At 42.0% G+C, this 14,500-nt stretch overlaps 2 protein-coding genes across 2 annotated transcripts; both read left to right on the forward strand.

Moving 5' to 3' along the window:
* Positions 1 to 1,619: 1,619 nt before the first annotated feature.
* On the forward strand, positions 1,620 to 10,011 carry skor2 (SKI family transcriptional corepressor 2; the record flags this gene model as incomplete). The annotated part of the gene is made up of 8 exons (XM_079289906.1): positions 1,620 to 3,587; positions 4,301 to 4,364; positions 5,049 to 5,126; positions 7,555 to 7,620; positions 7,771 to 7,869; positions 8,073 to 8,140; positions 9,343 to 9,406; positions 9,873 to 10,011. 7 exons carry the CDS (start codon positions 1,620 to 1,622, stop codon positions 9,397 to 9,399), a joined length of 2,400 nt encoding a protein of 799 aa, XP_079146032.1. The 3' UTR covers positions 9,400 to 9,406; positions 9,873 to 10,011.
* Positions 10,012 to 12,106: 2,095 nt separating this feature from the next.
* ier3ip1 (immediate early response 3 interacting protein 1) lies at positions 12,107 to 13,688 on the forward strand. The gene is made up of 3 exons (XM_079288870.1): positions 12,107 to 12,228; positions 12,550 to 12,651; positions 12,927 to 13,688. The coding sequence occupies exons 1-3, from the start codon at positions 12,138 to 12,140 to the stop codon at positions 12,980 to 12,982; spliced, it is 249 nt and encodes an 82-aa protein (XP_079144996.1). The 5' UTR covers positions 12,107 to 12,137; the 3' UTR covers positions 12,983 to 13,688.
* Positions 13,689 to 14,500: the final 812 nt, after the last annotated feature.

Here is a 14,500-nt window from a genome sequence, read left to right on the forward strand (position 1 = left end):
ACACAATTCCAGCTGTTAGTCCACAGTGCGCTGCTATAAATTGGTCCAGTTCAATCGGGAACCTTATGTTTTAATAAAAACACCTTGTGATTCCGTTCTGTGTTTTGCTATTATAGTAATGCTTTCTTGAATATAATGTGCAAATAAGTAGTTGTAAACGTATCAGCAATTTATTTGTTCAAGCAACATTTTGTGAAATGATTGAAGAAAACTGAAAACGTTTTCTCTCCATTTGTCTGAAGTGTTTTTTATTCATAAAGCATACCACAAATGCGCTGTGATGCACTAGTTTAATTCAGCTGCAGGCAAGAGTTCTTAAATATGCATTTCAGAAGTTATCATTTTTGTGAAATACTAAAACCCATTGTCAAGTAATACCTATTTTACACCACTTTTTACTATGAAAATTGTGCTTTGTATTCTACATTCAAAACATTAAAATGTGTTAAAATAACACCACAATTCATTTTGATATAACCCAGCACATGGTTCCACTTAATCTTTCTCTTTACAGGAGCTACATTGCCTGCCATTTTTGTGGTATTGCTTTTTGAAATACATCTTAACAAATTGAAAGATTTAAAACATTGGAATACAGTATTTAGCCAGTGTGTCACCTGAATGTGCGACCACATTAAAGTGCCATAACCTATTTTTGTTATGGGAAAATGAAGGTTGATATAGTTGTTCAACAAAACTGTAGTATAATTGTTGTATACTTCCTTAAAATTCAGTCTGTGCCTGTTTGCCTTTAAATATCACTGGGGGTCAAGGATGAACTATTTAGGTTTCACTGTTTTCTCAATGATATTTAAATATGTCAAATTTAAACATTCATTTTTGCCAATATGTTTGGGTGGAAATGTGAATAATATTGTACTTGTATTGTAACGGTTATGTCAGAAGAGTGTGTTATCCTCTTTCACAGTTTGTTCAGTGGCCAACTACTGTTGAAAACATACACACAAACACACTCATTACTTCAGAGATGTGAATTGAAAGCTGTAAAATAATACAAAGGCTATATTAATGGGAAAATAAATAAATTATTTTGATGTTACTTATTTGATTTTCTTTAAATGCAGAGGATCAGAAAAAAACGGTTGTAAAACCAAACACTTTACTGAGTATAAGCGAGAAATGTTAATTCAGTTCCTCAATTTAGTTTATCGTTTTTCTGTGGCCACAATTATTTTGTAAGAGTTTAGATGCCAAATATATTATCTAATATTTCGTAGTGATGTTGAAGCACTTCTAAATTTAGCAAGTTCCAGGAATGTTTCTCTATTGTTTATCAGATACATTTAATTGAAATACAATTTAATTTAGACTATTTTTCAGTATTTCAATGTGCACTTTTATTGTAATTTTAAAATAGTTTTCTTTTACAAATTCCACACATCATCATATAATTTCTGGTCACACCTACGTGGTAGAACTATTGCATATTATAATGCATTATCTACCTATTTCATATTATTTGTAATACAGAGAGTGTGTGTGTGTGTAAACTTAAACAAGACAATTTTTTGAAGGTGAAAAAAAAATGAACAGATGTGGATCTTTCTTTCTTCCTTTCTTTTTATGCAGGTCGTTCTACAAACAGTTTTCCTCCAAGTATGGACAAGACCCATCTTTCGAGCACTAATGACATCATAATGACGAGCTCAACAGGCCCTTACCAGCAGGAAGCCCGGACACCACCCAGACCTGCCCATCTCCACTCCTCATCTTCTTCCTTATCCTCCCCCTCTCCGTCCTCTTCACCCCTCAAGCCAAACCAGGTCGGCCAGGTCATCCTATACGGCGTTCCCATTGTATCGCTAGTCATTGATCACAATGAGAGACTTTGCCTGGCGCAGATTTCCAACACACTCCTCAAGAACTACAGTTATAATGAGATTCATAATCGTCGCGTGGCACTGGGCATCACCTGTGTCCAGTGCACTCCGGTTCAGTTGGAGATTCTCCGTCGGGCCGGTGCCATGCCCATCTCATCTCGCCGCTGTGGCATGATCACCAAGCGTGAAGCCGAGCGCCTCTGCAAGTCCTTCCTGGGAGAGAACGCACCGCCCAAACTGCCCGACAACTTTGCCTTTGACGTGACACACGAGTGCGCCTGGGGCTCCCGCGGTAACTTCATCCCAGCACGCTACAACAGCTCCAGGGCCAAGTGCATCAAGTGCTCTTTGTGCAACATGTACTTCTCCCCAAATAAGTTCATTTTCCATTCCCACCGCACACCAGACGCCAAGTACACCCAGCCCGACGCTGCCAACTTCAACTCCTGGCGACGACACCTCAAACTCTCTGACAAAATCCCGGCTGATCAGTTAGCCTTCGCATGGGAAGACGTCAAGGCTATGTTCAACGGAGGAAGCCGGAAGAGAGCGCTGCCCTCTTCGTCCCATTGTTCCTCCATGGGTTCTATGAAGTCTCTCCATGGTTCGGGAGTGCCTCACATGATGGGACCTGATCTGGTTGCTCAGAAAAGAGCCCGCTTCGAGGACGACGATGACATGGATGGGGGAGGTCTGTCTCCCCGTAAGGCACCACGTAGCTACCCTGTCATCCCTGTGCCAAGCAAAGGCTTCGGCATGCTGCAGAAGTTCCCTCCCACGTCGCTCTTCCCGTCGCCGTACCCCTTCCCGGCATTCGGCCTCTGCCAGCAGAAAAAAGATGACGGTGATGTTTCAGGTGGCCAGAAAGGAACGGGGTTGTCAGGTCTCTTATGGCCTGGCCGCAAAGACACCTTTTATCCTCCTTTCTGCATGTTTTGGCCACCAAGGGCAGCAGGAGGGATCCCTGTCCCCACCTACCTCCAGCCTCAACCAAACGCCCTCTCCTCCCTGGCAGACAACCCGTCTCTCAGACAGGCCTTTTTGGATCTCTCAGACCCCAGCGAGCCTGGAGCTGTAGCTGGCAGCGGCAACAGTGTCAGCGCAACCATGGCCCCCGGCAGCGGGACGACAACAACCAGATCCGGGCTGTTTGACCCAGAGTGTACAACAGTAGCCCCTGACCTTCGCCCCGTGACGTCAGAGGGCTGGCTCAAACTCCTGGACACCCCCGCCCTCCAAACCAGGAAGCCGAGCTACGGCTCGGCCTTCCGACCCGTCGTTAAGGATGCCGAGAGCATCGCCAAGCTCCACAGCAACGGCGGAGCAGCCGCTGGGACAACAGATGAGGACTTTGTCGTGGTCGCCAGGTCAAACCGCCACCAGCGGCTCTCGCCCAGCAGCAGCTGTAGTTACGGAAGTGACAGTGGAGGAGATGGAGAGGCGGAGGGAATGGAAAGCGAGGAGGAGGGGGAGGTGGACGTGGAGTCGTCGAAGCAAGAGGACGAGGATGAGGAAGGGACCTTCGCAAACAGGCCGCCGCAGGCCCAGACCAACCTGTACCTCCCCGCATTGAGCGAGGAGAGGGGGAAGGAGAGAGGGAGTGGCGCTGTGTACACCAGCACCTCCCCTCCCTCCTCCTCGGACCCCACCCAGCAGGAGTCCTCCAGCCTGCCTGCCTCTCCGACTGCGAGCCTGCCTCTCTCCAGCTCCACCCCGCCTCACCGACAGGACCCGGCTTACAAAAACGTAAATATCCCCCCAGGCCACTTTAGCTAATTATTATTTAAATGGTGCTGCAGTCAGGCAGTGATGTGATCTGCATAAGCAGATTGATAGGCTGGTTTCTCCCTGTAGAAATTGAAACAGTCACCCCACTCTGATCCCGGCTAATAGGCCCAGGTGTGGGTTGTTTAAATGGCCACGGCGTGTTTGTTCTCCCTTTGTCACCCCAGCCTGTTAGGGCAACTCTAATCTTTAACCTGTCGACTCCCACATTAACCAGGCCTCTGAGAGGGAGAAAGGAGGAGGGAGGTATTATGAGGAGCATTTTAAACCAGAAGAGAGCGAAATAATCCATTGAGTAACATGCCGCAAACGCAGCTGACTGATTTCAAAGACGGAGGTGGAAGAAAGGGTTTAACCATATATTCCTAATTGGATCATTACAAATGAATGCTACCATTGCCTGATAAAAAAGCAGCGCGCCAAACGGGGAGAATACATTTGCCAAGTGATGAGTTACACTTTAGACTCCAGATTAATAATAAAATAAAGCAGGTTATATATTAATTATAGAATAACAAATGAAAACCCATGTTAATATAAACAATAACCACATCAAAGAATATGCATTACAAAGCCATTACTATGTGTTTTGGACTTGTTGTTCTGCTTTGTTGTAATTGAACTATATGCATAACATGTATGTGGAATTCTGACTGACTGTATGTTGTTTTCAGGCTCACAAAAATAGAGACGAAGGACTACCAGCGTACGCAACCAAAGACAACTCCAGCATCTCTGGTGAGCACGAGACATTTTCATCTTCTGTTAAAAAATGACAATGAAATATCAAATCAGTTTTGTGCAATTCACCATGTTTAAACTCTAAAATTGTATTCTCATCAAAGCTAAAATGAATCACGCACTATTCATAATTTGCAAAACCAAGATACAGTTTCTTTTTCACATGTAGTCTGTGAAAAGAAAACACTTTGCTCGCTCTGCGGTTTGCGCGGGTTGCCTGACATCGTTCACCCAACAGTTGTTTTACAATGTCTTGGTTCCATCAAATGTTTGAACAGGTTTTACACTGTTTCATCAAATAGCATTACCCAATCTATTCCAGCAAACTGTTACACACTACCTGTTCCATCAGACGTCTGAGTCAGTTGTATTATAGCGTCTTTGTTTCATTTAGTGTCTGAGTGAGTGGTTTTATAGTGCCTCCGTGTCCCTGCGACGCTCATATTCCTGTGACGTTCCATTTGCTCCTCTCATCTCCCACTCTGACCCTTTCGCTGAAGAAAATGCTTTTGTGTGTATGTGGTGCCGTGTGAGCGCACCACCACAAATCACACAAAGGACACACACCATGCGCACACTTAGTTATCTCCATGTGTCCGGATAACCAGCTCAACCAATGGGCCTTACTGGAACTCTCTTCCTGTCTGTCTCACTGTCTGTCTCTGTTCCGTTTTCTCTCAGATGAAAACAAAGAGCAGAATAGTTTCTTTGTGCCGGAGAGTGAAACGCCGGCGCCCGAATACTGGAGGGAAAGCTCAGGTACGAATACTCGCTTGTGTTTTTTTTTTTTTTGGTGGTTGCAGAGCAGCTGCAGGTGGTAAAACACCAATGCATAACAATGAAGACAATACTGTAAAAAATGTAAATGACATTTTAAGTACTCTTAAAAGTATGATTGTTAGAAAAGCAGGATTCATTTAATTTCAGCGTTTGGCTTTACTCTCGTAACTAATCTGAATCTCACATCGCAGAGCAAATCTGCTCTCTTTATAAGACTTCAGATGGAATCATGATCAAACATTTGCATCAGGGAAATGAAAGAAAAACACAAGCAAGCTTGTGACTAAATGGAAGTTAGCAAATTAGAACTACAATTTTTAATAACATATGTAGAGAGCAGGAAAAGAGAATATTTGCAGTCTGATATTAAACAGGTATCAATATTGAGAGGTAAGTCAAAATAAGAAAACATGTGGCATCAAAAGCAACAGTCCCTGTTGTCATTCAGCACACACAGGATGGCTGAAGATGCACTGTGTATAATACAGAATGCTGATTACAAACGTATCACTTAATATACATAAGTGTCAATGGCATTTCTTCTTATTAGACAAGTGAGACTCGCAGTGAGAGAAAGCTCCTCAGTCTTCAGCTTCATCCTCCTCATTCTCCTCCTCCTCTTCTCAGACGTGAGTTAAGGGAGTCATATAAATACACAGAGACGAAACAGCAGTGGGAAGCGGATTCTGCCGCCGCTCTGCCACGGCTGCTCTCTTAAGCGGCGTTGTCGCCGGGGCTGTTACTCTTAGGGGGGCCGTTATAGTTCAACAAGAAAACATCAGCTCAGAGATAAGCATGCCACGCTGGCAATCTCCATCCTAGACCCATATCCCCGCCGACATAATTGCCTTTTTTTTCCCCTCCTCAGCGCAAAAACCCTTTTCCCGTTTGAAAAAGATCACAGCTTATTGCCTTTTTATATCTGTCAGGAAGACATTAAAAGTGCTTTATGACATCTGTGCCAACATTTATATCTACCCCCCCCTCCTCACTCCCTCAACCCCTACACACACACACGCACACACACCGTAATGATCCCTGCGCATAATGTATAATGTATTTCGAAAAATTACACGAAACAAATTAAATGAGACCACCTTTCCCCTGATTGCCAAACGTCTCCCTGGGCGGTGGGAAGCTCTACGTGATTAGAAGGCCTGATTCCTCTGAGTCCCCCCCCCCCTCCACTGTCTTTAACTCTCCCTCTGTTTCTAGGGAGAAAAAATAATCTAATTTTCCATTTATGTAATGCAAACCGCCTTGGCTTTGACTATTCACGGTTAATTGACTGTCAAACGAGGTTGTTATCCTCGGGCACTGTCTGCAAATTTGCTTGTCAAATGAGACAGAGAGAGGAGAGGAAAGGAGAGGAGGAGTGAGGAGAGGAGAGCTCTCTCTGCTCTAAATGAGAGAGAGAAGCATGGGGAGGCTTAAGGAGCCGGGGATATGAAATGACTGGGGGAGAATATACACATCGAGTTTGCTGGATCGCTTCATTTAAGGCGCACAATGCCTCATTGTCACAATTCAGACGTTAGCGCAAACACATTACATACATACATGCAAGAACAAAATAGGAACTTTTAAAAGGCTAAATTCGAAAACAGCGTGTGACGAAGATGTTTGTTCAAAGAAAAAGCGGATGGAGGATGGTGAAGTTTTAAAGCAACAAGTAGATTGCATACAGCAGCAAAAAAAAAAAGCTTTAAAAAGTACACAGACATACACAATGTGAAAGTCTGCATGACGATAATAACACCCTGTTACATTGACAACAATACACCAGCCAACAAATAACATTGCTGACATTATAATGTAAATGTGTGAGAGCGCGGTAACCTGCAAGCTTGCAATTTGTTTTAAGCAAATTAGTGGAGTGGCCTTTTAAACTTCCACTTTTCGGCACAGACCTTCACTTCAGCTCCACAAGCTACGACATCGATTGACTCCAGTTTCTGAACGCGAGTCGTGTTCGTTTGTTTCCCTTAATAGAGAGCAATATGGTCTGACAGCATGAAGAGATTGAACCTCTCGAGGAGCGAGTGCAGTGAAGGTCTCCAGCTTACAGTGCCGTCAAATTGTTACCGCAGACTTGCACCGACATCTAGAGGCCAAAGAGCGAATTGCAGCGCTCGCACGCTGACGGGGCCAGTGAGGGAGAGGACGAGGCGATGCAGAAATAAAGAAACGATCCCTCAGGACCGATGGGAATTCAGTCCATGACCGGATTATGATTCTGTGACTCACACGTGTTGCATATTCAATACACTGTCTGATGTTGTGTAAGAATAGGATGGAACAACAGCAGCTAAAGGTGCCACAGTGGAGCTGATGTACTGTAACTGTATGTCTGACATGAGGAATGTGTGGCACAACAATCTGAAATGAAGTCTCTCCGTGTTTTCAGGTGATCGAAGCCAAGGTGCTACCTCTCCTGTGCCGCTAAAGAAGGATGTCGAGAACATGGAGAAAGGTAAATATTTTCAGCTTGTAGATAAAATATGCCCACTCCTCTCAGATGGATTGACCACACCGATACATGCACACTGCATTTATAACAAACAGCCCCCTTTTCTCTTTCTCTCCCTCGTATTTTCTTTTCTCCTCCTCCCTGCTCCTTCAGAGGAGCTCCAGAAGGTTCTGCTGGAGCAGATCGACTTCCGGAGGAGACTGGAGCAAGAGTTTCACGCTCTGAAGGGCACCTCACCATTTCCTGTCTTCCGTAAGTCACTTTTTTTATTTATTTTTTACTCACCTGACTCCTTTTTCATTCTCTGAAGGGCAACTTCTCCTTCGCTGTCTTTCTGAAGAACTCCATTTTCTCCTCTCTTTCCCCCTCCTTTCCTGGCGTCTCCTTCATCCTTCACCGGCTGTATTATAATAACTGTGCTTTATCAGTTACTCAACTACTTACGCTAATTTCAGATAATTTCCAAGACCAGATGAAACGAGAGCTCGCCTACAGAGAGGAGATGGTTCAACAGTTACAGATGGTAAGATTACTAATGACACAATCAGTGCTGAACACTGATGGAAAATAAATATCATTGTTACGCCTTCAAACGACAAATGAAAAACCCTTTTATAGACACATGAATATAAAAAAGCCTCGCTGCTCGCTTTGAAAAACAATCATGGTGATGATTTTCAGAAGGAATATAATAAAGCATAATTATGAAGCGCTTTCCAGTAAAATATAGTTACACTATTTGAACAGGGAAAGAAGAACTCAAAAACACATGAGGAAATGTGGCAAGAACAAACCAATTAACACCACAACTACGGTGGCCCGTAGACATAAATATGAAATCCTAATAAAGCCATCGATACAGGACTGAACCGGACGGCTCTCCCGTTGCTTATTTGTCCATCAAAAGACGGAGCCAATCATCTAGTTTGTCTTTCACGGGTGAGAAGTTCCTCCGCAGTCGTCTGAGTGTTTCCGTCCACATCAATCAAGCGGAGCAGCTGGCAGACAGGCTGACAGACAGTGTTTGTCTTTGCGTTCTGACACATGCAGCGACACGCGCTCGCGTGCACATGATGTCAAACACACAGCACGTATACACACACGAGAGCACGCTGCATTGGTGTACCCGCAAAGGCAGACGACCGAACAGGCGTTCAAGCTCATTTATAAGGAAACGCACGTGCACACTAGTGCACATGCACAGATATTCAAAAGTTGACTAATGTGTCTAGAACCAGCAGATGGATCCGTCTGAGAGTAATGATACATTCATTTCACACAGACATTCAAATGAACTCCAGCAACATTTTTGATTTATGTTGCTGCAGCAGGTTTTAGAATTTTGATTGAATGTCGCACCCAAACATCTCAACAAGAACATTTTATTTTTCTATTTTAAATCATCAGTGTAATGGAAACTTCATATTATATACAGTAACTTGCTTCTTTCGACAAACAGTCTCTGAGATAAAATAATGTTATTAACCCTCAAATAATATTATTTTAAAACTAAAAAGCCATTTTGCAAGGAATTTCAGATGACAAGTCACAAAGGTCAAATGCTTATAGCATTCTGTTCTGGCTTTTACGTAGGTGACCAGTTATTTGGGGATGTTTAATATCAAGGTTTACGAGGCTATATGCAGACCATATACTGTATTGTATAATATGTATAAAGGAAAAAATATAATCTGACATTTGTCTCTGGCTTTTTCTTTCTTTCAGATTCCCTACGCAAACATCATCAGAAAAGAAAAGATCAGCTCCCATCTCAACAAATAGCTAAATGGTGAGTGTTTTTTAATTAATTTGACAATGCAGCTTATTAATGGAGAAATATCAACACGGTAGATATCAGGTGAGGATATGAATATTTCATTATTTATAACACAAAGCAGCTGCGAGTAAGTTCAGCAAAGTTTAATTGCCTTTGAAATAGTTTTTTGGAAGCTGACTCCATATTTAGCCTGAATTTGGTTTGTAGCCGTACCGGGGATAAACATAGACTATCTGCAAATTAAACTAGTTTTCTTTGCCGTAAGGGGATAATTTAATGGCAAATGGTCAAATTAAATTATATTTTGTTTCACTTGCGGGACAATTAGTTTTCCTGGTCCAGCAAACTCCAGCCATCTGATAGCTACAGCTTAACACCGTCCTCTGGACCCATTGTAACATGTGTTCAGTCTTTTTAAAAACACTAAACCAGGACATGACACTAATGTTGTGTTTGCATTCATTTATTGTCTTCACAGCCTGAACCCACAAACTCCCATGTGAGAGGAAGCAGCTGTCTGGATTTCTGTGAATACCCCAAGAAGAAGAAAACAAAAACCCTCACATGAAAACCGACAGAGAAATATATAGAGAGACTCAAACAGAAAGGAAAATTACGTTATATGAAATATAAGTACTTTTTTAAGTTTTCCTTCAACAGTGTTTTTTCTGCCTCTGCAGTACAACCTCTGTTAATAGCCCTGCACTTAAACTCTGTCCGGTACGAACAGCATTTTGACCAGTTTCTACTGCCGTGCCGTAGCACACTGCTTTCCTCTCCCCTGCGTCCAGTTTATTCCCCGAACTGAAATGGGCCAAAACTGTTGACTAATGGGGAAACGGAATGACTCCTCCTCTTTTCTCATTGCTGCACTGGCAGTCAGACTCAAAGCTTTACCCAACCCGGACCAAAGCGACCGCAACCTTTCTGGTCTTTTGTGAATGTTAGGGCTGTTGAAGAGCACCAGGAAGGCAGCTGTAGACTTTGTCAGAAAACTCTTCTTTTCCGAGCTCTCAACAGATGAAGAGCAAGAGGAGAGTCATAGAGAGAGTGAGACTGGGCGTTATCGTCTATGACTCTGACTGCTGTACATACACCACACTGTGGATGAGGACAGACTTCACACTGAGATTGTCGTGTGTTGTTGTTGTTGTTGCCTTTGTTTCACCAAATGGGGTCCCTGAAGAGAAACAAACACACCAACCTTTATAGACTGGCAACAGGGATTCCCCTCATCATGTCCAGTCGTGTTTATTGACCAAAACACACTCCCATGTGAACACGAATCAGCATTACCACCGTTTATAGTGTGGAGGGTGTGAGTGCTGAGGATAGATGTTGGGACTTGATGCGCCCATGTTTAGTCTGTTAGATGACCCAACTTGAATATGCCATGAAGAACAAAATAATAGGGAAAAATTAATTGGTGAAGTATTGGTGTTTTAGGTTTTAAAGTATTAATACAGGGTGGCATCGCAAAAATGGCATAACTAATTTTACAGTGGCAGAACAGCTCAATAGTTTCAGTATTTGGGAGTGACCAAAAAAAAAGACTACGTGGTATTGTGTTCAATGTTGCTGCTCTGATTATTTTTCACCTTTTTATTGATACAGGAGGAGAATCCTTTGCTCAAAGCCACCCTTAAGATACTTTTAGCCTCCACCCATATTTTCTATCCGTCATCGCACATGCTTCACCTCCACCCAGAGGTGAAGGTAATATTGCCACCATCAGCTAGATATGTGGGATGTCTCCAGATGGTGAATCGACTCGTAAAGGCCAATTCTGTGTACTTGTTTGCTCTCCAAATGAGTCTCTGGTTCCGCAAGTGTGTCAGTGTTGTATATCTACTTGTAAATGATTTCACCTGACTGTATAAAATGTCGTAGTGAGAATACTGAACCTCACAGGCAGTCTATCTATATGTGTTTGTTTGTTTATTTATTTGAGTACCAGGGCCTAAGACCCTGATTGTGAAAATATTATTTATTATAATGTTAAAAGAAATAGAAAGCAACATGTTGTTGACGACGACGATATGATGATGATGATGGTGCAGTCAAGTGTATGTCAGAGAGAATTGAAATGAGAACTCACCCACCTTGTTTATAGAATGCAATGAATGAATGGATAAAGTTGTCATTTACTGAGAGAAATGGTATCATTATAAACTGTTAATGCAGATGTATTTAAATATGTTCTTGTAGTTTCTCTACTATTTATGTGTAAATTAAAAGTCTATACAATAACCAGCATGTGGTTTTCATGATTAGGCCTTTTTGCTGTTTATGGGAATTAAATCCTTTTAGCTTCATACAAATATTTCATTCAAATTAAGAGTAGAAATAAACAGTCACGCTGATGCTAACAGCTATAAAACACATGGATTGGTAAAACAGACAGATGACAATGTTAAGATAATATAAATATTAAATTATTATGAAAACATTACATGTTTGGAGTAGACATGACCACAACATAATCCCTTTGGTTATTTCGTTTTTAATATTATGGATTTAATAGTCAATGTTGACAAGAAGAAAAAAAAACGGGATCTTATGGTCTCATTTTTCTATATCATGTTTTTTAAATAGTTTTAGTCCGTGAGAAACAGAGCGCGTGCACCAGACTTTCTGAAGTTAACGCGTACAGTAAACGTCGGGACGTCCTTTACTTCTGTTGCACGACCGCCGCTGCCTGTTTACGGCAGCTGTGGGAGTGGTGAACGAAGAAGTTGCCAGCATGGCGTTTACTCTCTACTCTCTCATCCAGACCGCTATTCTCTGCATTAATGCAATCGCTGTGTTGCACGAGGAGAGGTTTCTCAGCAAGTGTAAGTAGTCTGCCCTCTTGTCGACAATCTCCATCATGTTTTATTAAAATAACGATGCATAGCACGCTAACAGCAGCTAGCTAAGGTGTATAACACTCAGCTCAACTATTAGCTGCCTCTGTACTGCATTTAATGGACTCATGTTGACATTTTTAGGGAGGAAATTGAGGTTCATGAGTTATAATTAGTGTGGAATAAGTTGATTTTTAATGTTGTTGCTGCCCCCCGTTTCCTTTCTTCTTTCTATATGTGTGTCCTCCCCCTTTTTTTCCTCCTCCCACCTCTCTCCTCCCTTCTGATCTCGTTACTCTCTGTCTCCAGTCGGCTTTGGTGTTGAACAGGGAGTTGGAGGTTTTGGGGATGATCCAGGAGTCAAAGCCCAGGTCCTCACCCTCATCCGCTCGGTCCGGACTGTCATGAGAGGTTAGTTTCCTTTATGTCCCTTAGGATCTTCTAAGATTACAGGACATGCTGTGTGAATGTCATATTTAGTAGGGCTGGCTATCTTATGAATCAGGCACTGATTCCATGAATGTCTGACTTCCTGATACACCATAACCGTACTTTTTACGATTCCTCACAGTGGGTAGGAATGTCACAGTTTTCAATTATTTTGGAAGTATAATAGCCAGGAGCACTAGTATTTAGAGGTCTATGATTTTACAATGTGCTCACTCTTTTTCTTCCTTTTCTCACAGTGCCATTGATAATAGTGAATTCGGCCAGCATCGTCCTCTTATTACTGTTTGGTTGACGGCGTTACACCAAACGGCAAAAATGAAGCCAGAGGACCAGAAATGTGCCAAGGAACAATCTCACACAGACACACACACACACACACACACTGAGCAATATCCGTCATTCAGAGCCCTTTTCCAGTCATCAGCAGGATGGAGAAGATCATGGAAATAGAAAACTTCAGTCAGCCTGCAGGTGTTTTCATCCAAAGAGAAGAACCGGCCCGTCAGCCGGTTTACATTATTACTGGTGTGGACTGAACACGATGACTCAACCTAACTTCACCTGCTTGTCAGTGTGACACAAAAGGAGAAAATGGAAGTGATTATTCATCGTACCACCACACTTGATGATGATTCTCTCGTCATCCAAAACCTTTTTTTGTGCTGTACGGAGTGGATGGTCCTTGTTTTCACACATTGAGATGCAATGATTTGTGTTAGATGAGAAACATTTAAGGAGTGTTGTCAGCAGTAGGGCTGGATAGCAGGTCAATATTTATTATGTGCTATTGTATTGCTATCTTGGGCTTTAGCTATCTTTTTGAAATTTTCTCATTTAGACATTTTTGGGGGGGTTACACAAACAGTTTTTTTTAAGACTGGCTCCTGTTTCAGTCAGGGACTACAGATGAAAAATAGCCTTTTGGCTAACTCTGGGGCATTTACAGGAATGTTTTATTAATGTGCACTGTCCCTGCCAAATAAACCAATAAAATAAGTTTGTATTTTAGACTTCAGTATTGTGTGAAGTTATTATGTGTCCTGAGATGTCAAAGTATTTATTCAGAAATAACATTGTGGCCGCTGGGTAGGGAACATGCATGTTTAAAGACTATTGTCAAACTGTTAAATTAATGAAATATTATCTCTTTTTTTTTTTTTAATGTTCCAGTTTGACTTCTCACAACAATGCAGTATTATATGATGGCCAATATGGAGGACATTTAGCTTGAGAAGAGGCATTGGTTGGACTGTTATCTGATCAGTTGCAATGAAGAAAATCCACAATCCCCATTGTCATTCTCAGTTATCGCTTCCTATTGATGTGTAAAAATGTTCTGGGATTTATCTGTCAGAATTAGTTTAGATGTGCTTCATCTCGATTTTAAGACACAACCAAAAGCAGCTCTAAACTATGCACCTTGTGCACAAACTGCTTGTGTTGAAATAAATAGTAAATTTATTGTAATTATTTGATGTTGTCTTTTAATGTAAAAAAGAGTGGCTAAAGCCAAAGTACTTTACAAATGCCCCCGTTCTTGCTGATATGGTAATTTATCTTATAGCAGTACTTTCAGTTCCACTTGAGCTAAACTGGGCCTGATAACTTGTAATTTTGTGTGATGCTGTTTTACGTCTCAACTTCTACTCTGAGTAAATATTGACGTATTTCTCTCGACTCGATGTTTGTCCATCTATCCCTGCTCCACTGCCTAACTAATATATGTTGTGAATTATCACAGTTTCCACCCCCAAGTAAGCCCCACAAACATTTTCACAAACAATACTGCAGTTTTGAATCTAAATACATG

Source organism: Melanostigma gelatinosum, assembly GCF_949748355.1.
Source record: "Melanostigma gelatinosum genome assembly, chromosome: 18".
In the NCBI taxonomy this organism is placed as follows: domain Eukaryota; kingdom Metazoa; phylum Chordata; class Actinopteri; order Perciformes; family Zoarcidae; genus Melanostigma; species Melanostigma gelatinosum.

Excerpts from the sequence above, each read along its gene's own strand:
- ier3ip1 (XM_079288870.1), top strand. The coding sequence starts at position 12,138 with ATGGCGTTTACTCTCTACTCTCTCATCCAGACCGCTATTCTCTGCATT. Across the intron at positions 12,229-12,549 it reads GGAGAGGTTTCTCAGCAAGT|TCGGCTTTGGTGTTGAACAG; the intron begins GTAAGTAGTCTG and ends CTCTGTCTCCAG. Across the intron at positions 12,652-12,926 it reads GGTCCGGACTGTCATGAGAG|TGCCATTGATAATAGTGAAT; the intron begins GTTAGTTTCCTT and ends CTTTTCTCACAG.